The sequence below is a fragment of the Cheilinus undulatus genome, linkage group 5, assembly GCF_018320785.1.
Source record: "Cheilinus undulatus linkage group 5, ASM1832078v1, whole genome shotgun sequence".
NCBI classification, from domain to species: domain Eukaryota; kingdom Metazoa; phylum Chordata; class Actinopteri; order Labriformes; family Labridae; genus Cheilinus; species Cheilinus undulatus.
Genome location: NC_054869.1, coordinates 7,013,698 through 7,038,282, shown reverse-complemented (window position 1 = coordinate 7,038,282; position 24,585 = coordinate 7,013,698). Strand labels below are relative to the sequence as shown.

At 39.2% G+C, this 24,585-nt stretch overlaps 1 protein-coding gene across 1 annotated transcript; it reads right to left on the bottom strand.

Moving 5' to 3' along the window:
* Positions 1 to 646: 646 nt before the first annotated feature.
* Positions 647 to 23,562, bottom strand: anapc5 (anaphase promoting complex subunit 5). The gene is made up of 17 exons (XM_041787895.1): positions 23,047 to 23,562; positions 19,257 to 19,336; positions 15,751 to 15,860; positions 15,416 to 15,659; positions 12,244 to 12,310; positions 12,004 to 12,105; positions 11,586 to 11,776; positions 11,396 to 11,477; positions 11,188 to 11,280; positions 8,442 to 8,623; positions 7,996 to 8,131; positions 7,768 to 7,842; positions 3,143 to 3,264; positions 2,945 to 3,052; positions 2,509 to 2,656; positions 1,665 to 1,827; positions 647 to 1,567 (listed from the first exon to the last, which is right to left on the bottom strand). Exons 1-17 carry the CDS (start codon positions 23,242 to 23,244, stop codon positions 1,347 to 1,349), a joined length of 2,322 nt encoding a protein of 773 aa, XP_041643829.1. The 5' UTR covers positions 23,245 to 23,562; the 3' UTR covers positions 647 to 1,346.
* Between the last annotated feature and the right edge of the window lie 1,023 nt (positions 23,563 to 24,585).

The window sequence follows — 24,585 nt, the reverse complement described above, 5'->3', positions numbered from 1 at the left end:
ATTGCTCCATCATAGCCTGACTAAATTGCTCTGCTGCATTAACAGCACTTTGTATTCAGCAGACTCAAAAAGGAAGCTTTCTGCAGGAAATTGTTCTGTGCAACTTGATGGAAAACAATTAGTGGTTTGAATCCTACTGCAGGAAATTATTCCTGCAAAATTGGGTGAAAGCCTCAACTGAACGCAAAGCACCCAGCATGTGAACACACACGTGAGTGTTTCTGACTCTGTGGACTGGCCTACATAGTTTACCCAACACGTAACATAATGTATAGCTCTATTTTTCAACCACAGGTCAATAAGCAGCCAAAAGACCTCCCCGGTGAGAGCTCAGAGTATCACGCAACTGTGGGATATTATTTACATACAAGACAGGCCTGCTTTAACCACACACTGCTGTAATCTATATGTTTATGCTGAAGCCAAACATGGCATTCAAGCAATGTCAACAGGAAGTTCCAGATGGGATGGCAGAGTTGGTTAAAGAAGAGGAGCAAATTTCTAGAAAACAGGTTATGATGACTGTTACGCTTTGAAAAAAATCTGTATTAAACTTAAATTCTAACATAATTGTACTAAAGTCGCACTGCAGATATGTTTCTCTAAAACTATTCCCATTATTGCATCAGACTGACTGAAAGCTCAATCATAGGAAACACGTTTTTTATTTTCTTGAAAGAAGTGCTACAAGTCATAGATTACAGGCCCACCAGGACACTTAAATATAATGTTATCAGACACAACTGCTCTCCCAAATCCTGTCTGACATAAGTTGAATACAGATACAGTATCAGCCTTTATGCCATTGTGGGTCCATTACAATATAAATGTGATCACGATTTCCTCCCCCTTTGGATTTCAGCTTCATCAGTATTCCTCTGGTGAAATATGAATCATCCAGGCCACTGAAACACATTCATCTTGTAGCTAACTGTGATATTACCCTCATTTATCAAAAAGCGGTGTGCAGCTGGGGCAGCTTCTGATAAACTTTGACATTTTTACCACGTTGGCTGGCATGCTTTGTCTGTCTGAGACACCTGGAAGGAAGATGAAGCTTTTAAACCACAAGTTATCCATTTATCATTAAGTCATTATTTCATTCATGACTGGACTGAATCGAGATCGGCCTCCGGAGCTTCAGCCTCATTTGGGACCACTTTAATTGCCCTCTGATATTGTAACCTGACACTTGCTGCAAAAGTCCCAGCCGTGCCAGTAGTTCCAAAATATTTAGAAGTGTGAGAGCTAGAAGAAGCAGGACAGATCTTCAGTGCCATCTGGTGGTGAACAGCAGTAAGTAGAATTTGCAGAGTAACTACAGATTTGAGTGGGACAGGGGGAAGTCAGAGCCTCATAGAGACTGTTGGGGCAGGTGACTGAAGCTCCTGGTCTAGCAGCCGGAACAGCATGGCACTTTTGTTACTCTGCGATGTCTGTCCAAGAGAACGGTGAAGCTGCGCCTGCAGGTAGTGGACGTCCCGTAACCTCTCCTTACAGTTCAGCTTAGAGAAATACGCTGCTGCCTCGTTCAGCGTGTCAACAGCCAAAACCGCCAAATGCAAATCTGCAGGAGACAACATGCAACAGTGTTTAAATATAGGCTGCCTCGCAGCATCATCAGATAAGGATCAGCTGATTCAGCAGGGGGGTGAGACTGTTACCTGCTTGCCCTTGTCCATTTGGCCTGAACCCAGCCACCGCCATCTGACAGCGGGCTGTCAGTAGCAGGGCTCGGCCTTTGTCCATGACACCTCCGTGGGCCAGAATAGGCTCGATGGCTTCATGTAGAACAGTCAGAGCTTGCTGAGGGACCCCCAGCATCAGCTGCAGGAGGAAACAAAGAAAATCAGTCTGTTTACAAGTAGAGAGAGAAAAGTTGTTTTACTGTGTTGGTCGGACAAAAAATGACTTATAACCTCAAGCAAACACATCAGGCTATCTGAAATTGTGCTTTGAGGAATTCCTTCAAAACTAGAAGTACACTGTGCCACGTCTAACCGACTCCACGACAGTTGTGGTTTAATGTCAGCCAGCACACTGAGACTCATTGTTTATGACACATGACTATCATGCTTGATTTCTGTGCTCTCATGGGTCCATGGGTCTCAGGTCCAATGGCCAGCTACAACCTGAGTGCTTACACTGTATGAGAAAAGTCGGGACAGACTGTGATAAATGCAAAGGGGTACCTTTGAAAAGTCTCACACACGGAGTCAGATCTATTGTCTTGTTTTTACTCTTCAAATAGCTATGAACAACAACAAAACCACCCTTGCAATCTCTCTCCAATACACATAAACAGAATCACTAGCAAACTCACAGTGGACATGGAAAGTAGCCCAGTTAAATATTATCTTAAACCATATGTCAGCTTTACAGTACATATAAAAGTATCACAATTACAATTATCATAATACTGCTTTTATTTTTGCCTATTAACAATCACACTACCAAAGAAGCTCTGTTATAATCACGTATGCGAGCTGTGGCTGTGTTTTAGCTGACCTGAGTGTAGGCCAGGTGAAGGATGGCCTCTGAGGCCAGAGACTGTAGGTGGTGCTGTCTCGCCAAGGCCAAGGCCTGCAGGAGGAGAGGAAGTGCTGTGGAGAAGCCAGACGACTCCCAGTGGAGCTCAGCAGTAGAAAGCATCACTCTGTATGAGAGAAAAACAGGAGGTGATGGAGACAAAACAAATAGCTCAGTCTGATGCCTAAAGAGGCCTTTGTCCTTCATAAGATACCATCAAAATATTACCAAAATATGTTTCCTATCAGCAAACAGTTCATGCTCTTAAAGATGACTCATAATGTCACATTAAAAATTTACAGCAGCCCTGAAAAAAAGCTGATTCAGTTCAATTAAAATGCAAACCTCCCACTTAAGATGAGGTCAGTAGAGAGAAAAAAAACATTATTGATCAATAAAACAACTGTCCATCTACCTGATGACCACCTCTATACATTTTCTCTTCTCACAGTGCGTCTGCAGCCGTTGTAAAACGCCATACGCCTCTGTGCTCCTGTTGAGAGCTTTCAGAACTTGAGCTTTCCTGTTCGCAAACACAGCAGAGTAATAATAACACAGCTGTCACATGTTTGTGATAGAACATGTGGAGATCAGGACTGATGATGTTTCTTACCTGTAGAGACCCTCTGTTTTGTTTAAGGCAGAGACGGCTGTGACCAGTTGTTCAGCCAAATGATATTTCCCTTCATGCATGTGTCTGTCAAACTGGATTTTCAGATCACACAGCATCCAGAGCTACAGATCATTTCAAACAACAAAAGAATAATCATTACTGGGAACACTACCTATTATGAATGCAAAAAGAGATATTTACGGGAAAAGGCTGTCTAATCAATATGAAAATATTTCTGCTCAGGCTGCAGTTACTGCCAACTTAATTATTAATGTAGGGAGTTCCTGTCAAAACACCCAAAAACATTTTCACACAAGACATTACCAATAAAAAGCTAAACCAAAAACAAAACCAATGTAAAATACATAAATCCACTCTGTGTTTTCTAAACTGGCAGTGGAACTAAAAAATACTATAAATATATATATATATATATATACACATACATACATACATACATACACATATACATACACTCCTGATCAAAATTTTAAAACCAGTTGAAAAACTGCAAGAATTTACATTTTGCACTGTTGGATCTTAAGAAGGTTCTAAGTAGAGCTTCAAAGTCAAAAAGAACAAATGGGAGTGAGACATAAAAAAAATTGAGTAAGCAATTTATTGAAAACAACAATTAAACTGAAATAGGCTGTTCATCAGCTGATCAAAAGTTTAATGCCAAATCTGTGTAAAATCTGTGCAAAAATGTGGATTCAATGTCATTTTCTGTCACGCTGTCATGACCTCCTGATGGCAAAGGCAAAAAAGCGTTCCGTCTTTGAACGTGGTGGGATTGTTGAGCTGCATAAGCAAGGCCTCTCACAGCATGCCATCGCTGCTGAGGTTGGACGCAGTAAGACAGTCATTTTTAATTTCTTAAAAGATCCTGAGGGTTATGGAACAAAAAAGTCAAGTGGAAGACCAAAAAATTTCACCGGCCCTGAGCAAGAGGATCCGATTGGCTCTCCGCCAAGACACAGGATGATCCTCGACCCAAATTAAGGCTGTTACTGGTGCCGATTGCAGCCCAATAACCATCAGACAGCATTTGCAATGGAAGGGCTTAAAAACAAAAAACGCCTTCAAAAGCCTTGTCTCCTTTAACGCCACTGAATTGTCCGTTTGGACTTTGCAAGGGAGCACCAAACGTGGGACATCGAAAGGTGGAACAAAGTTTTATTTTCTGATGAGAAAAAATGTAACCTTCACAGTCCTGATGGCTTCCAATGTTACAGGCATGACAAGGAGATCCCCCATCAGATGTTTTCTACACGATACAGTGGAGGGAGCGCCATCATGATCTGGGCTGCTTTTTCCGTCAATGGAAAAACTGAGCTTCAGGTTGTTTAGGGGTGTAAAACAGCGGCTGGCCATGTGGAGATGTTGCAGCGGGCTTCCCTCATGACTGAGGGCCCTCGTCTGTGTGGTAATGACTGGGTTCTTCAACAAGACAACGATGCATTTCACAATGTCCGCCTGACAAAAGACTTTTCCAGGAGAATAACGTCCCTCTTTTGGGCCATCCTGCGTGTTCCCCTGAACTAAATCCAATTGAGAACATTTGGGGATGGATGGCAAGGGAAGTTTACAAAAATGGACATCAGTTCCAGACAGCGGACGCCCTTCATGAAGCCATCTTCACCACTTGGAGCAATGTTCCCACTGGCCTCCTGGAAACACTCAAATCAAGCATGCCCAAACGAATTTTTGAAGTGATCAACAAGAACAGTGGAGCTACTCATTACTGAGTCCTTTTTTTTAAGCTTTTATTTCTGTTCTGAGGGGGTTTTCTGTTTTTTTTTTTTTTTACCTGTGGTCTTAAACTTTTGATCAGCTGATGAACGGCCTATTTCAATTTAATTGTTGTTTCAATAAATTGCTTACTCAATTTTTTTTTCTCTCACTCCCATTTCTTCCTTTTGCATTTTGAGGCTCTACTTAAACTGTCTTAAGATCCAACAGAGCAAAATAATGAATACTAAAGGGGTGCTTCAGTATGTTTTAAGTTGGATTGTTAAAGGTACTTGCCAAAAGCAGTGGCTTTAGCCTCTGGGGATTTCAGTGAGTGTTGCCCTCCATACAGGGCATGCTTAGAAAAGCTAGGCTATACAGTGTAGAAGACAGGTACAGTTTCTCTGTGCTGTTTGGCGAGTTTTAAGTAAAAAAGAACCCAAAAAAAGCTGGCTCAGTTTGACTTTATATTGACATCTTTTTACGAATTTTACTTTTGACCCTGAAAGCCTCTGTGTTTGGCACAGTGCATGCTTCGGCTATGTGTTCTTCCGCCCCAGCATATCTTAACAGCTTTTTGGGTCTGTGAGAGGAAACAACAAGAAATTAAGCTAAAACAACACAAAAACGAGTGTTTTCGACTGGAAAGACAATGACATGTTGTTTACTGTTGATAAGAGAGGATGCTTTAATGAGCTGGAGTACACAGAGGAACAACTACTTCAGATGGAGACTCAGCAGAAAGAAAGGAGGAAACTTTAGTGGTCTAGTTTGGACTGCTTAGCAGGAGACATCCCGAGTTACCTGCTGATACAGGTGTGGAAACTTTGAGACCATGTCCACGAGTTACTGTTGTCATAAATAGGACTTAGTTTCAACACTCAGGATATTCTGACTGAGGTTAGTGGCTCACAGAGGCCTGCAGCCTTCATCACTGCCCCCCTCCGGAGTCTCCCACCTTACTAAACACCGTTGTTTAACAGACTTTCTTCAACTTTTCGAAGATAAATTGGAAAAACTGACCCCAACCAGAAGAGCTGTATGGAAATTTGCCATGTTTATGGCTTTCACTTTATTCTTCAAATATCTGATAATTAGAGAAGCTACTGTTGGTTTGATATGTTTTGTGAGCTGATGAAATGGAAAACCGAGCTGAAATAACTAGCTTAATCTTAGTTTCCTCTGACAAAGCCTGCAGACCAAAACAATTATTCAGATACGCTGAGGCACAGGAGCAAAATACTGCTAAATACAGAGGCTTTCTGGGTGCAAAATTAAATGCTCCAAAAAGTTAGTTAAAATCAATAGTTGTGTCAGCACTGTCTCTTGGACCTTTTTTTTTGGTAACTTTAATTTTTATTGGTTATCTCAACATTTTATACATATACAGCCCACAGATGAACATGTTGGCTTTACTTCAAATAATAATAGTTAACACAGATGAATCCATAACATTAAAGACACTGTTGGGAGTTCAATTTCCAGTAGCAGTATATCCGTTCCATCACAATCAACGTCAGAATTATTCGTCCCTTTACTTTCCTGTATTTTGTCTTGAATAATGTCCACTTCTCCCACTTGTCATCCATTTGTGCTTCCTGTAATCTCAAACGATGCGTCAGTTTTTCCATTATGAAAATTTTTTCCACTGTCTCAACCCATTGATCTTTTGGACCATTTTTAAGGATAAGGATAAACTTTATTGTCCCCTAGGGAAAATTTGTAGTGGGAAAAAGTGGAACTTAGCTGCTCACAGTCAATACATTCATCTAAAAAACAAAACAAAGAAAAACAAATACCTTAAACTTTCTAAATTACTCTGAGCTGCTGTACCTGTCTGCTATGCTATAAAGCCTGGCCTCTTCTTGTTTGAAGGGGTAACACACTGAAATCAGTGGAGGCCAATGCCTTTAATATCCCCAAATACCTTCCACAGCCCAGCTTCAAAAACACTGAAATATCCCTTTAAGTCAGAAGATTCAACTTACATGTCACCCTTCCATCAATTATTTTTTCTGATGAGCAGAGGCAGTGTCATGGTTTAACTGGTTTGGATTATCTGTTGACACTTCATTAAACATTCCACTGCATGGCTTAGTTTACAGAGTCACAAAGTACATTAGTTATTTTAATGTCTCCAAAAACGAAGCATTCATATTGAAATTTGCTATTTATGAAACAAAAAGATGGACGTTTATACTTTGAGTCTCATTTTATGGTTGTATGAGGGTTTTGGGGAGCCCTAGAGGATTTTCAGATTTCAAATTGGGCATTGGGTTTCTTATGTTTGGGAAACACTAGTCTAGACTAAAATTACATCTAAAGCCTGATTATTTTCCTCTGTGTGGAGTAAGTCAAAACTACACCAAAGTGACCGACATGAGGACTTCTTGCTTGCATGCCTTGCAAACCCAAGGACATATGTTAAGACAAGATTTGATGCAGAAGTATAAATAAGCCTCAAGTATTCTAAATTTTTAAATCAGGGATGTAGCTGGGCATTAATGAAAAATAATTCAAAATAGTGGATCATTTTATTTTGGGTAAAAACAGTAGAATGAGAGCCAGGCAATGAGTCTAACTGTCGTAACATAAATTTCTACTAATAAAACTCTAGAAGCATCTTCTATATGAGCAAAAAAGCTAACTAGCACATAATTGGCAGGTGTGTTTTTACATGCATTTACAATACATAATCTCAAAGGAAGAAGTTGAATTTTTATCTACATTATAGTGTAGATTTTATGGCCATTATTATTCAGGGCACCAAAACCAGGCTTTCAATGCCTAAACTCAAACTTGAAGCTTTTAACTCATCTTGATGTGCTTTTCTGCAGTCACTGCTACCTTTCTGTGGCAGCACTGAATAATGTAGTGCAGATGAGAGAACCCACCTTTGCATGCTGTGAGTGAGGAGGAAACTGTTCTTTCAGATGCTGGAGAATCTCTGACACTGAACTGTACAGACCCTGCAACAGAGGCACACATGCTCAGGACAGAGAGGTGAAAAGGAGACCTGATTGATGCTTATTAGCTTCCTGAAATGTTGAGCCAACTAACTAATGTGAATATGCAGCAGTGGGGAAGAAAGTGGACAGACGGGATCAAATGAAATGTGTAACCTGCTCAGCGTGCAGCTCGGCCAGGTGGCAGAGAGCCACGGTGAACGCTTCTGTGTTGTTCTGCTGGACCCCAAAGTTGACCGGTTCCAGACTGCTCATGTTGAGAAGCAGCTGGGCCTGCTGCAGAGCCATGGTGCTGCATGAGACACATGAGGCCACTTTAAAGACTCGGGCAAAAATGACTGATCATAATCACAACTCTGAGTCATTTTTACTACCACTGAACGTGTGTTTCATATCCATGCTAGTGGCAATGTTTGTGTACACTGGGTTTTTGAAATGTTTAATCCATGCATAAAAATATCAGACATTTTAGCCGTGCCTTACACAGGTGATCTAATGTCAGAGGCGAGCAGCAGGTCTGCTCACCAGCTGTTTGCTTACAGAAACAGAGCACAGGGCTGACAAATGTGTGTTTTACAGGGAGACATGATATAGACTCTGACCTCTTGCCGTACATCCTCCATATGGACGTTGTCTGAGCCAGGCTGATCTCGATCAGCTCTGACAGACTGTGCTTCCAGTGCAGGATGTCTAAGGCCTTCAGTGCATCCATCAGTTTGTGGGCTGTCTTACCCTGTGTCGCCCCCTGCTGGACTAGAGACTGAATGCCCAGAGATGCCAGGTACTGCGGCAGAGATGACAGTCAGTCAGCTAAAGCCTTGTACAATGATTTTGTGATCAAACAGATAGGTATGTTATATTTATCACATTAGGGTATGACAGCATTTAGATCAGAGATGAGCAGTTTTGGTTACCAAGAGGGCTGCATTAATATTGTTGTCAATGCCAGGGCCAAATTTTTACAGATTCTAAAGATAATCTCAATCTAACCCATGTGTGATTACTAATAATTCCATGAAAGAAAGAATTTGTTGCTTTCCTGTTAATTTATCATAGCAAAATGTATGTTTTTAAACTCAGGTGCAAATAGGAATAGTTAATTTAATGAGATCTAGACTGCATTAAATCAATTTCAAGCTGCTTTTTCAATAGTGACCATAAAATGTACTCTGTATTTTGCTTGCATATTGTTTTACGAGTGCATTTAGCAATGCATATAAAAAAATCACAGAAACAATTGCAGCCAATTAAATTTACTAAAAAGGAAAAAAAAATTAAATAAGTAAAAGAATAAAGAAAAATAAAATAAATTTAGATTGAAAAAATAAAACAAAAACAGAAATTAAATTAGTTAAATTCAAAAATTAAGAATGAATAAATTTCAAATATTTTAACTAAACAAAAATAAAATAAATACAATTCAATAAAACTTTAAATAATCTAAATATTTTTTTTATCAAGAACAATTAAATAAATACATTTTAAGTGAAATAAAACAAAATATTAAAATTAAACAAAAATAAAACATAAGGATTTTATGACTAAAATTTTAATTTCAATAAAATAAAAAAACTAAAAATAAACTTTTTTGAACAATATTAAAAATAAATTTAAATCACTAAAGAAATAAGAAAAAATAAAATTAAAAATAAACAAGAAAACTAAATAAAAACACAAATAAAAGAAATTTGTTTTAATGAAATAAAAACAAAAAAGTATATTTAAATCAAATTAAAAATGAAGAGTGAATACAAATAAAATCAAATAAAAAAACTTATAAATAAATTAGTTCATGTAAAACTAACCATAAACCAGCATTAAAAGATCATATGAGAAATGTTTTTTTTTTCATTCTTTCATGGCAGATTTGGACTGTTTTTTTTTTAAAGTTTACAATACATTGGTTATTTAAAATTGACTTCAGGGCAGCATTTAATGAGGTGGAGGGCTGGATGTGGCCCCACGGGCTGCTAGTGTCCCAGCCCTAAATTCGATGATTGAACAGAGCACTGATTGACTCATCAAAGATGAGATGCTGTTAATCACAGAACCATCCTCTTCTGTTCGTGAAGGAGTCACTGCCATAAAAAAACAGACTCTAGACTTGCTTTAGTCATATTGTACTGTTTTCTTACTTATACAATTAAAACACTAAAAAAACATTTGCAAAAGTTACAAAAACAGAAGTCTTATGCACCCAAAAAAGCAGACAAACTCCTCCACTGTCTGATTATACAGATAAAGTGGTAATACTCTGGTACCTTAAAGGGATACTTCAACATTTTGGCAAATTCACCCATTAACATAATCCCTATAGTCTAACTAATAGGTTCGTTACCTTTAGTTGTCAGTGCAAGCTATTTTTAGATCAGCGCTGCCGAGTTAGGAGCTTCTCTGCCAACTCTATGGAGTCTTATGGTATTTCCGGCTTTCCCTCATCAAACTCATCAAATACACAATCCAACATCTCCAAAACGCTCTCGTGGACAAGTTGTGACCTGTACATTCATCATGCTATGAAATAATCATGGAACATTACGAGACGGAGATGTTTTAAAGCTAAATGCAAAGCCAGAACTACACTCCAGACATGGCTGCTGCACTGTGTCACTCCGCCCAGTGGTTTACTCAAGAGATAGTTCCAAGTATTTTCCTCATGCGTCGCAATGTTACATAATTATACGTTATTATTTCATAGTGTAGTGAATGTGCAGGTCACAACTTGTCCATGAAAGCGTTTTGGAGTTGTTGGATTGTGTATTTGATGAGTTTGATGAGGGAAAGCCGGAATACTTTCTGCTTACATTGAGTTGGCACAGCAGGTCTGAACTCGGCAGCAGCTGATCTAAAAACAGCTTGCACCGACAACTAAAGGTAACGAACCTATTACTAAGACTGTAGGAATTATGGCAATGGGAGAATTTGCCAAAATGTTGAAGTATCCCTTTAATGTTGTGGAATCAAGACGGTACCCTCTCTTTAGCTTGCAAAAGCCTTTGAAAAAAACTTGCACATAAAACTCTGAAGATCAAATGTTTTTAGAAAGCCTCTGTTGTTTTTAATGCAACCGATGAAAGTAAAGGATAAGGCAGCCCAGTTTGAATATTATTGATCAACAACAAACTTGTGAAGCCCTTTTTTTTAACGCAATAACTAATTTATAGCAGATGTTTTTATGTTGTGTACTATTTTAAGGCCAGACTTATGATTCCAGCTGTCTGTGAAGTTTTGCAAACTTAAAACGTCATGAAAAGTGTGCCAATGCAATTAGAATTTAATATACAGCCAAAGCCAATTTAATACAAGCACAATACAAGCATCCAAGTTAAAGACTTGTGTTGCACTCACTGGCAGGCAGAAATGGGCAGCCATTTTCACTGAATCCTCAGTTAACACTGTGCTGTCAGATCCCCTCATCTGTTCCAGTGTGTAGAGCCAACTCTAAAGTGGGACACATCGAGAGACGGGGAGGAATACACCAGGGCACATGCATATTTATGTGAGAAATAATGAACCATTAATCAAGAGTGACAGGAAGCAGAAAAAAGGAGTTTACCAGACAGTGCTGCAGGCACACATGATCATTGGACTCTTGGGCAATGCGGATCGCCTCCTGTAGAGCCAGATCAGCCTGCTGACTGAGAGGAAACAAGAAGAAAAACAACCATCAGAGCCATGTTTTTGACAGATACGCTCTGTGTAAATACATGCTCGTCTACTCAGACTCCACGACTACTTGTACTCACTAGTGGCCGAAGCGACAGTGCAGGCTCGCCAGATTGAGGGCTGCGTAACGGAGACTGCGTCCATAACCCTCATCCCCGTTACTCTTCCCCTCATTTCCAGACAAGATGAGGCGGTCAAAATAATGTAAGAGACTGTGGGCTGACAGGAAGATGTCCTGCACTCTCATGCTGTTAAGGTAGTTCAGGTAATGCTAAAGAGAGGGGGAAAATCACAGCAATCATGAAGTGGATATCAGTGAAAAGGAAAAGCAACAGCACCTTTTCAGCTGCCAGATCAGTTTCCAGACTTGGTCTGACCAAAGTCCTTGAAGACGGAGATACTGCCGTCCCCATATGGTTAGAATTGATTCATTTGTTAGTCATCTATTGATCAGTTTTGTTGTAAAAAGTGCAAATAAGTTTAGAGCATGGGCCTCACCGCTTCAGCAAAATCTGGGTTAAACTTCAGCATGTTGTTGAGCTCTTCCTGCAGAGCGGCAGGCTTTAAAGCTTTGTTCTCATCGTTCTTCAGAAGATACGCCTGCAAGAGAGGTTTTTAAGTTCTGTGAGAGTCCAGAGGTGCTGCTAAAACATCTGGGCTTTGATCCATGGATTGAATAAATAATATACCAATAAAGCTGTTTTAATTTCATCTCTGATGTACAGCATAAATTCTCACCTGTCTTGCAAGAAAGTACTCAGCTTGTTTTTGTGACAAGGGGCCTTTGCTTGGTGTATTGTCATTCCTGAAACAGAGTAAAAAGCATTAACTGTTAACTTCCATCCTGAGTGGAGCAAATTCAACAAACTCAAGAGTATCTTTACTCTGGCTTCACTAACCCAGCACAAGCTTTTGCATGATACTGGCTGCAGATGTGCACACAGGGCTGGATGGTAAATCTGATTTTACTGACACATTGGATTTTTAAAAAAAAAATCAAGGTTCTAAAATTTTAATTTAACATTTTTTTTTTAACTTTACAGCAACTATACCAAAAGTTAAAACTGTCAGAAACTTTAATTCTATTTCTTTATGTACTGCTCGTATGTAACTAGTGTTCTTAAAAATATATCCTAGATATTTTATGACCATACCACTTACTCTGAATCTTTTCATTAAAATTAAAATCAAACCCAATATTGTTCATCTCAGATTCAGACAACTTTACTTATCCCAAAGTGCAATTCAGTTTGTCAGTCTACCCAGACCATACACACATTGACAAACCGCAAACAGGAAATGTCAGGGACCACAATAAAAAATTAAAAAAAGAATACTCAGTACATTGACAGAGGCGCTTATTGGCACATCGACCCCCTCATGTGGTCCCTCTAGGATGACACATCCAGGGTCAAAGATTTAACGCACAACAGCAGATAAAAGGGAATAAATAAAATACATTAAGGAGCAGAGCAGGTGACACCGAAGGAGTCCTCAGCATAAAAACACCAAACAAGGAAAACAAAACAATACTAAGTTTTCAATCCATGAGACTACTATGAAGGTTTAACAGCCTGATGGCAGAAGGAATGAAAGACTCAGAATAAGTTTTTGCTCCTACAGGGTGCTATTAAACAGCAGCCTCAGGGCATTAAAGTGAACTCAGAGGACAGGATGTGGTACCAGTGGGAAATTAATCTGACACTGAGAGAGATGACGAGCAATAAAATACTAATACACAACTAATCAGTATTCTTCTGATGGTCTGGTTTGCCTTCAGGTCACATGGAGACATCAGCAGTAATTCAAGTCCAGTTTGTAGACCCACCCTCTCAAAACTCCAGTGCCCTTTCCCTGAGAAGTTAACAGCTTACACATTAATCCCAAAAGGCAAATTCAGTTTACTTTAGTTATAATCTATTGATTAAAAAAAATACTAATTTTGTTTTGTTATAGCAGCTGGATAGCTCAGTGGTATACATTTACATAAATCCCAGTCAGAGCAAGAGTGTCCATTGTGGGCCCTTGGGCCAGGTCCTTAATGGCAGGAACATCTGTCCCAGATGTAAGTCGCTTTGGATAGAAGCATCTGCTAAAGGACATTGAAAAATTGTAAATTGTTATATAAATTCATTAAAACTGCGGTGCAGACTTGGTGTGAAAACAACAGAGATTTCATTTCAGGCACTTAAAGTTCAGCAAACTTGACAAACTTCATTATAAATTATAACTTTAAACAAGTATGAGGGAATTGATATATACCCCAGGGTTGGATCAACACAGTGGCAGCTTAATGGCTTGCAATCAAGCTATTGGTTGTTCATATGTGCAAGTGAAGGTCATGAAGAAACCTGACCCGTACTCCTTAACTGTATTGTGTAAAAAATTGTGGGATTTTCAAAGTATTCTAATGGAGTGTAATACCCACATTGTAAGACATAATATAAGACAAAGGAAAGCCTTGCTGTTAAACATCTGGGACCATATTCCTCTATAAAAATTACAGAAGCTAGTCTTCTTAATAGGCAAATGATACAAAGTGTCGTTAACAGGAAAAAGTGATGCATCAGAGTGTTAAAAACAATCCTGTTGTAACTTTTTTGGCATCAAATTCACTGGGGCATAACCCCCCCCCCCCCCAACAACTTGTGTCAGTTTCAAAGTTTAATTTCATCTTTGTGCCATTTTCAATCAAAGATGTGGTTTCAATGTTTTAAATATAATCACAATCTCTTTGAGTTACATTTTATTAAATGTCTCAACATTTTTGGAACTCGGGTCATAAAATTTTAGACAAATATTAAGGAACAAAAAAATAAGAAAATAAAGAAAACTAGGCTGACAGTAATTCAGATGAGGCTAACTAGCTTGCAAAAAAATCATGGACTATGGCTTTTTTCTACAACGGCGCAATAATAAAGCGCCATCATTACGTCCTGTTTGCTTTGATTCTGCAGCGGTTTAATATTAGTGGCTCCATCTGTTAATTTGTATTGCTTTACGGCATTGTGGAAGCATGAAATGTCTAATGGGTTCTCTACACTAGCGTTTCCCAACCATTCTTCCTTTGAGTGCCCCCTTCATGTACCTAAGAAAAGCAAAGCCCCCCCATGACCAAAGAGGAAAGAAAAAGTGACACACTGCAGCCAAAAACCAACATAGATTTTAATTGTTTCACTGATGAAACCCTAAAAAAGGCCTATGCATGATTTTCTTACCAAAAGACCTTTGTATAAACTATTTTATAACTGCTTTATCATGCTTTTAGTTAATATTAGCAAATCTAATTTTGGCAGCCTCAGAGCAGACAAAGCCTCGTGCCCCCTCCTAAGATCTTTGATGCCCCCCAAAGGGGGGGTCCAGGACCCCAGGTTGGGAACCAATGCCCTACACACACAGGCTCTCACCCTGCCTGCCCTGCTGTTCCTGTCTGGCCTCTGTTATAACCTCTGATGGTGGAGCAGACTGGGCATTACTTTGTATCCCCTTTATGTCTCTGTGACATTCATATTCTGCATTCATGATATTCTGAATGTGAAGCACATTGTTACTCTGGTTTTAAAAGCTGCTATGCAAAAAAATATCATTATCATAATGAAGCCAAATGTCCCAGGGATGTAAACATCACACCTTGTAATAGCACTGCAGTAGTCCAAAAAGTGACTGTGGAAGTTAAAGGCATGAAAAATCTGATAATAACTCTATTAGAGTTTATCCGAGAGTTATTTACTAGCTGTAAATCCCACTATGTTCTACAGGCCAAAGGTGCTGCTACATCAAAACAAAGTCTCTCCACCAAGAGGACTGTGGGTTTTTTTTCCTATTCTTGATAAAGTATTTGGTCGGGACAATCAGAAATTGCTGTCAAATCTTTCAAAGCGAGGTTAAGTCCAATAACAGAATCTCATACCGAAGCTCTGACTCATGCAGCGGGTTGTCTGTCTCCTCTTTGTCAATTCTGTCGCCCACAGTGTCCTCAGTGCTTGTCAGGTCCATCTCTGAGTCGTCTGCTGCCAGCGCTGGCAGACTCACCTGCCCGTCGGTGGGCTTGGCGAAGTGACTGTGGTAATAATGCTGCAGGGACTTGTACAGCTTGTAGACCTGACTGAAGGACAGCTTGTTGTAGGCCAGCAGCATATGTCTCATAAAAAGACCTGAAAGACAGGTGGGACACCACTTAACATGATTGTTATAATGAGAATCACGAAAAATATATCGAGCTGTCACATCATGTGTGTTACTCACCAACAACACTGGTTTTATAAGCCTCGGTGTCAAAGGCAGTAAACGGGGTAGGAAGAGTGGAGAAGAAGTACTCCATGTCTTTCAGCTCTCCCTCTGCCATTTCATGCAGCCTTTGTAAAAAAAAACAACAAAAAAACAAAATAAAACAGTCAGTTTCTCAAAACCCAGACATGAGAATATATCAAAACTGTTGTAAAACTGCCTTGTCTGCATATTATTTGGAACCGTATCGCTATTATGTCGTTTAAAAACTTGAAAAAAGCCACTGAACCTCCCTTTTACTATTGAGCCTCAGGGTGATATGATTGAGTCTCTTTCTTATAAATGCCTCAGATTCTTGATTGAAGGCTCAATATCTTTTAAGCTTCTTATTCAGCAGCTCGTAAAGAAGTTTGAGTGTCAGTTCGGCTTATTTACAGAGGTAAGTCTTGCTTTTGCTTAGCAGATAAAAGGAAGACTTGTTGAATGTCTCTAATCAAACAATGATGAGTCATACTCTATATTGCCAAAAGTATTCACTCACCCACCCAAATAGTTGAAATCAGGTGTTTCAATCACTTCCATGTCCACAGGTGTATAAAATCAAGCACCTAGGAATGCAGACTGTTTCTACAAACATTTGTGAAAGAATGGGTCGCTCTCAGGAGCTCAGAGAATTCCAGCATGGTACTGTGATAGGATGCCACCTGTGCAACAAGTCCAGTCATAAAATTTCCTCACTCCTAAATATTCCACGGTCAACTGTCAGTGGTATTATAACAAAGTGGAAGTGATTGGGAATGACAGCAACTAAGCCACGAAGTGTTAGGCCACTTAAAATGACGGAGCAGGGTCAGCCGATGCTGAGGCGCAAAGTGCGCAGAGGTCGCCAACTTTCTGCAGTGCCAATCTCTACAGACCTCCAAACTTCATGTGGCCTTCAGATTAGCTCAAGAACAGCGCAAAGAGAGCTTCATGGAATGGGTTTCCATGGCCGGGCAGCTTCATCCAAGCCATACATCACCAAGTGCAATGCAAAGCTTCGGATGCAGTGATGTAAAGCACACCGCCACTGGACTCTAGAGCAGTGGAGACGTGTTCTCTGAAGTGACAAATCACGCTTCTCCATCTGGCAATCTGATGGACGAGTCTGGATTTGGTGGTTGCCAGGAGAACATTACTTATCTGACTGCATTGTGCAAAGTGTAAAGTTTGGTGGAGGGGGGATTATGGTGTGGGGCTGTTGTTCAGGAGCTGGGCTTGGCCCCTGAGTACCAGTGAAAGGAACTCAGAATGCTTCAGTTTACCAAGAGATTTTGGACAATTCCATGCTCCCAACTTTGTGGGAACAGTTTGGGGATGGTCCCTTCCTGTTCCAAACATGACTGTGCACCAGTGCACAAAGCAAGGTCCATAAAGACATCGATGAGAGAGTTTGGTGTGGGTGAACTTGACTGGCCTGAACAGAGTCCTGACCTCAACCCGACAGAACACCTTTGGGATGAATTAGAGCGGAGACTGAGAGCCAGGCCTTCTCGTCCAACATCAGTGTGTGAACTCACAAATGCGCTTCTAGAAGAATGGTCAAAAATTCCTATAAACACACTCCTAAACCTTGCAGAAAGCCTTCCCAGAAGAGTTGAAGCTGTTCTAGCTGCAAAGGGTGGACCGACGTCATATTAAACCCTATGGATTAAGAATGGAATGTCACTTAAGTTCATATGTGAGTCAAGGCAGGTGAGAGAATACTTCTGGCAATATAGTGTATATGCATTCATTTTCTCAGTGCCTTAAATTTGTGGATGCTTTTTGCCACTAAGCACTGAGGTTCATAACAAATCACTAAGCAAAACTCATCATTATGCAGCGTATGCTTGAATTGGCTGGCCTGCATTTTCTACACAAAGACAAAATCATTGCTCTATCCTTATTTATGAGACATAACTTGACTTGCTTCCCTAATATTTGTGTAATCATATCAAGTGCTGAAAGCTACAGTCTTGGCTCTGCTACCCATTTGGAAAATTTGTGTGTGCTATCTGTCCCAAAGTGCATATTAAAATGGGATAAAAGACTTTACTGTACATTGCTCCTGTGGCTTAGAAGCTGCTGCAGGACGATTTGGGTCAGGTGGGGCTAGACTATGTTTTTAAAGTCAGACTGAGGGTGTTGCAGGGATGTGCATCAGTTTGCAGATGCTTGGTCGAGTGATAAGCACAAGGTGGTCCTGAATCCTACCATCACATGGCCTTTGAGACTGATCTTCTGAAAACTATAAAGGACAGCTATCAACTCAAAAAACAAGAGCTCCATCATCTCTAAAAAAATATCAACAAGGAAAAAAATCCAGATACACTGAATGTTGTCAAATGAAATAAAATCCGTCACTGAATCAGAATGTTATTGTCTACTGAAAGGGAGTACTCTTATTACCCTCACATTAACTGAAAACTCAGAGAACAGAGAACTTGTAAAAAAAAAACCCTGCAACTACAGAGCAGTGGAAGTAGGTTCTGTGATGAACCGAATCATGAATCACAGCTCTCTGTCTGGCAGTCACATGGGTGAGTCTGGGTTTGGCGGATGCCAGGAGAACGTTACCTGCCTGACTGCATTGTGCCAACTGTGAAGTTTGGTGGAGGGGGATAATAGTATGGGGCTGTTTCTCTGGGTATGGGCTAGGCGCCTTATCTCCAGTGAATGCCAATCTTCATGTTTCAGCATACCAAGACATTTTTGACAATGCTATGCTTCCAACTTTGTGGCAACAACATGATATACGATACAAAACAAACAATATGATATTTACAGCTGATATATTGGTTGTGAATGTTGGCAGCAACTTTAATATCTGTCAATGCTGATAATTGACTTGTTAAGCTACCATCTATACGAATATCAAGTTGATAATGACATGCATCCCTAGTTAATGTGACTGTAGCAGTGATCTAAGGCAGTGCTTCTCAACTGGTGTATTCGGCCCAAGAGAAGGGTTGCAGAGTGGTTTTCTGTTGAGAATATGAACCTGGGAAAAACGAGGGTGACAGAGAATCTTCAAGGCCTCAAGCAGACATACATCCATATTTATTTTACTCCTTTTAGCCAAGATAAAAAATAAACTGTGGTTGCTTTCTTGAAATCCCTACGTATTTATCTTGTTAAATCATGGAATAACAAAACTGGTTTTTCCGATAATAAATCAGTTTATTTCTCATGATCTCTAAAAAACAACCGAAATTTACATGTTATTACAGGAAACAGAGTAAAATAAAATTCATACATGCTTGTCCTCCAAGAGCTTCTGTAATGATGTGTTTATTAAACATGTTTGTTTGCCCTGTCTCTTTGTTCAGTCATGTGTTTTGTTCCATCTAATGCCAAAACATTGCCTAAACTACATCTAAGTGGTTGGAAATTTTTGTAAATTTGAGTCACAATGTCTCATTAAGGGCTTGGTGGTGGGTCCTGAGGCTAGACTGGTTAAAAAATACTGAATTAAGTCACTGTTCTATAGTTAAGCAGCTTACCTGAGTTTGACAGCATATGCAGTCTGGGGGCAGCACTCCTCCACGGTCTTCAGGAACTGACCAAGAGTCAAGTCTGGACCCTGATGACCCACAACAAACCAGAGCAGTCATGATACCAACATTTTCAACATGCATATGTTGCAAATAAAGACCAACCAATAACGATATCTGTTTTGATACCACAGCAACAAAACTAGAAACTGTTTTCTGAAGTGTGTGTGTGAACTCCACCTCATTGTTTAAACTGCAAACTACCTGAACGAGGCCAAAGTTTTTGATCAATTTAGACAATGTGCAGGAGTTTGACAGCCATTTTTGATGCATTAATTTCTCTGAAACATACCTACCTTATTAAAATGTATGCAGTCTTTTGAGTTTATACAGTCATGGACGAAAGTATTGGCACCCCTGGAATTTTTTCCAGAAAGTACACCATTTCTCCCAGAAATTGTTGCAATTACAAATGTTTTTGGTATACACATGTTTATTTCATCTATGTGCATGGGAACAAGCCAAAATTGACGTAATTATACATAAAACTAAAAAAAAAAGGGCCGGACAAAATTGTTGGCACCCTCAACTTGATATTTGGTTGCACACCCTTTCGGAAAAAATAACTGAAACCAATCTCTTCCTATAACCATCAACAAGCTTCTCACACCTCTCAACTGGAATTTTGGACCACTCTTCTTTTGCAAACTGCTCCAGATTTCTCAGATTTGAAGGGTGCCTTCTTGCAACAGCAATTTTGAGATCTCTTCATGGGTGTTCCAGCTTTGTCTCCAACCATTTCTTGGTGCTTTTTGAGGTTTGTTTTGGGTCGTTATCCTGCTGGAACACCCATGACCTCTGACGCAGACCCAGCTTTCTGACACTAGACCCTACATTGTGGCCCAAAATCTTTTGATAGTCTCCAGATTTCATGATTACTTGCACATAGTCAAGGCACCCAGTGCCAGAGGCAGCAAAATAACACCAAAACATCCTTGAACCTCCACCATGTTTGACTGTAGGTACTGTGTTCTTTTCTTTGTAGGCCTCATTCCGTTTTCTGTAAACAGTAGAATGACATGCTTTTCCAAAAAGCTCTACCTTAGTCTCATCTGTCCACAAAATGTTCTCCCAGAAGGATTGAGGCTTACTCAGGTACATTTTTGCAAACTCCAGTCTGGCTGTTTTATGTCTCTTTGTCAGCAGTGGGGTTCTCTTGGGTCTCCTGCATAGCGCTTCATCTCATTCAGATGACCACGTATGGTCCCAGCTGACACTTTTGCTCCCTGAGTCTGCAGGACAGCCTGAATTTGTGTGGAAGTTGACTGAGGATGTTTATCCACCATTCCAACTATCCTGCGTTGCATTCTTTGTCATTTTTTCTCTTCTGTCCACGTCCAGGGAGATTAGCCACAGCTCCATGGGTTATAAACTTCTTGATTATATTACGCACAGTGGACAAAGGAACTTCAAGATCTCTGGAGATGCTCTTGTAACCCTGAGATTGTTCATATTTTTCCACAATTTTGCTTTTAAAGTCCTCAGACGATTCTCATCTCTTCTCTTCTCCATGCTTGGTGTGACACACACAGGCACACAACACAAAGGTTGAGTCAACTTTTAGACATTTTAACTGGCTTCAGGTGTGATTTCTAGATTGCCAGCACCTGTTACTGCCACAGGTGAGTTTAAACGAGCATCACATGCTTGAAATAAAATGATTTACCAACAGTTTTAAAAGGGTGCAAACAATTTTGTCTGGCCCATTATTTTGAGTTTTGTGTAAAAATTATTTCAATTTTGGCTTTTTCTTCTGCTTTTTTGTGTTGTTCCAATGCACATAAAGGAAATAAATATGTGTATACCAAAAACATTTATAATTGCAACAATTTCTGAGAGAAATGGTGTATTTTCTAGAAAAATTCCAGGGGTGCCAATACTTTCGTTCGTGACTGTACATAATACTAAAATAACAGAGGCTGTAATGTTATAGTCAATTACATGCCATGCTGGAAATGTATTTAGGTACCTCACAACAAACAACACCCACTCCTGCTTTAACATAGTGCTGCACAACAGCAACTAGGGGTGGACATTATACTCAGATGAAGGCAACTGAGTACCTTTTTACTGTACGTTTTTGGAGTTGTTTTAAAATTCCCTTTAGTATATCTTGGGGGAAGTATCGTACTTCATTACATTTTTAAAACCATTCAGGCCTGAGTAAAAAAATACACTAAAAAACACTAAAAGCCAAAATTAGGAGGTCCAAGCATTCTGACAAGAAAAAGAAAAGGATGACCTGCAGTTTAACCTTTAAACTACCATGGTCAGTACTAGCCCATAGACAGAATGAGCCCACATTTCATCCCAAAACAGTTCTTACATTTTACTTTATGCAAGTTATAGCCTAATAAATAACCTGTTTGGAGACTCATAGTCTCTTGTAGTGATTGAACTTTAAGAAGATATTACACTGTGAAATAGTGGTGCACAAATAACGTGAACTGCAATCACAATGTCTGGCTGTGCAATTAGAAGAAACACATAAAAAGCTGCAATTATTAGTGGGGATGCTGAGCATCCACACTATTGATATTTACGTCGGCCATTTTGTTTATTCTTCTTCTTCCGCACCCACTGTCTCCTCCTTCATACTTTGTCGTATCGACACCAAATAAACTTAAAAAAAATTCAGTTTCTTTGTCATTCGACTGCTGTGACTTTTCTCATTTCTAACTTTTAGATGTTGAATATATAGCTATTTCTATGCGTTTTCAGCCATTGAAGGCAATTTTCAGCTGCTTTTAAGCCAAAATCAGCTATTTTCATGTTTTTTAAAGCTATTTCTATGCTTTCTCAGCCATTGTATGCCATTTTCAGCTACTTCCAGGCTATTTCCAGCTATTTTTATGCTATTTTCAGCTATTTTAAGGCTACTTTCAGCTATTCTTATGCTATTTTTATGCTATTTTCAGCTATTTTAAGGCTACTTTCAGCTATTATTAAGCTACTTTCAGCTATTTATAGGATAATTTCAGCTTTTTTAGGCTACTTTCAGCTATTTTTTAATCCTTTTTTAGCTACTGAATGCCATTTTTAGCTACTTTTGTGCCATTTTATGCTATTTCCATGCTATTTTCAGCTATTTTTGTGCTTTTGGCTATGTTCAGCAGTTCTTCCACAATTCAGTTCTCAGCATCCCCATGCAAGCTGAAATTTCAGTTTTGATCTAGTTCTGTAAATACCTGCAGAAAGGCCCCGTTAAGTATACAATACTGCCACTTTTGCACTTTGCAAACTTTGTAAAAACTTGTAATTTTCTGAAAATATTAAGTTATTTTTAACGCAGTACTGTAAAAACTTTGGGGTTTGTGTTTTCTTAATGCTACTTAATATTTGCATGTTTTGAGTTCAGAAAAAAACGCCTCAAAACCACCATTACTCTCTTCATTTTCCCTGATAGCCAAGCAAGCGGACTCATAATATCATTCGTAATCACAGTTGTAATCTTGTCCAGTTAAATTTCAATCACATATAATTACCATAATGTGCAGCAGTACTGTGAAAGCCCTTCGGCTATAACAAAGTAGAACTCAGTACTTTGAGTAAACCTTGAATGGCTTACTTCTTACTTTAACTTGAATAGATTAACAGACCAGTACTTTTACTTCTATTTAAGTACTATTGAACCAAAGTAACTGCACTTTTACTCGAGCAAAGACCCATACTTTTCCTTCTGTTTCAGCAGATTTTAACCACAGTAACTGTCCTCATTTTCTACATTGTTTACTCCTACCTGCTGCAGGGGCAGGATGAGCTTGTTGAGCCGTCTCCTCTCAGGCAGAGTGATTTTGGACGCAGTCATGTCGTAGAGCAGAGCCAGCACAGAGATTTTATACGGAGTCACCCAGTCTTTGATACCGAACACGTTAGCATGGACTACCCCGTTCGTCATCATGGGGTTGAAGTACAAATTTTCATGCACACTCGCCATGTTGACAGATAACGCTATTCAGTAGATAAAGTCTGAGAAGTGTCCTGATCTTGGTTCACCTGGTCAACACTCAGCAGTAGAAAGTTACAGACCAGACGCTTAGCACAAACAGCTAACGGTAGCTAGCTAGCATATCAAGTTTTTATAACGTTAGCCCGAAACGTCATGTAAAGGCATTAATGCGGAAACAGCCAGCGTCGACTGACAGCCCTTACATTATTTTACTAACAGTGAACGCTCACGAAATTATTTTGAGGTAAACTGGTTAATTTCTAACAACTTGTCAGAAGTTGCGTTTTTTTCCCTTTCAAACCGCCCTCCTTCTGTCGCCTGAAAATTACGTCATCAATATAATTTTTACCCGGCTTGATTTTACTTTTCTTCATAAATAGACTAAAACAAAGATACCAGGTCAATCTAAATGCCGATGTCTGATTTTTGATCGACGGCACTGAGCTGCAAAGCTTGTGTGGGACAAATGTAAGTACAACTTTTACTGTGGCCGAAGCAAAGAAGCCTTTATTTTGAAGGTAAAACCGGAAACGTTTGTATGCTAATGTGGCCGACTTTATCAAAGCAGTAAGGTACACGAACTGAGTGTTTTTTTGTTACTGCGCTTAACTCACATTATTAGATTTGCTTTTCCATCATGAAATCGTAGTTGGTGACACTGGAGTTTCTAGTTTAGGTGGAAACTAATGCCAGCTATGCAGAGTTTGCTGTGGTAAAACCAGTGATGCAGTAAAAAGTGAGCTCTCTTTCAACGGCATCTCACACAGCCACCAACTTCACCCAGCGTCAAGGCAGACTTAAATACACCACACATTTCCGGTCGGTATTTTCAAAGTAATACTTTTATTAACTCATCATTTACGTAATAATATTTTCCAAGACTGGCTGACTAAATGAATGACAAAATAAACCAGCATATAATAATAATAATAATAATAATAATAATAATAATAATAATGAAAATGATAATAATAATAATAATGAAAATGATAATAATTACTCTTAATACAATATAATAAAGGTAGCTCTATGTGAAATATATACCTAATACTCTGTTATTCTTTCAACCAACAGTAAAAATCAAATATTAGTTTTTGCTGATTTTTTTTTTAATCTCCTGAAAGTGTTCATTACAAAAGCATTCTTTAACGCCCTAAGACCCTGCACGTATATATGAGGACATAACAGTTTGGCTTTCCCACAACATAGAATGAAAAAAGTTAAGAATGTCCATTAAAGGTTAAGTAATTTTCTTAAAACATTTGGAATATTTGCTACAAAATCTACTGGACGTTTGGGGAAATTAATGGAATTTTTTTGGGGATGTTT

Coding starts and splice junctions, on each gene's coding strand:
- anapc5 (XM_041787895.1), bottom strand. CDS start 23,244: ATGGCGAGTGTGCATGAAAATTTGTACTTCAACCCCATGATGACGAAC. Junction 12,106..12,243: donor AGTACTTTCTTGCAAGACAG/GTGAGAATTTAT, acceptor CCTCTCTTGCAG/GCGTATCTTCTGAAGAACGA. Junction 8,624..11,187: donor CTGCCCATTTCTGCCTGCCA/GTGAGTGCAACA, acceptor TCTCTGCCGCAG/TACCTGGCATCTCTGGGCAT.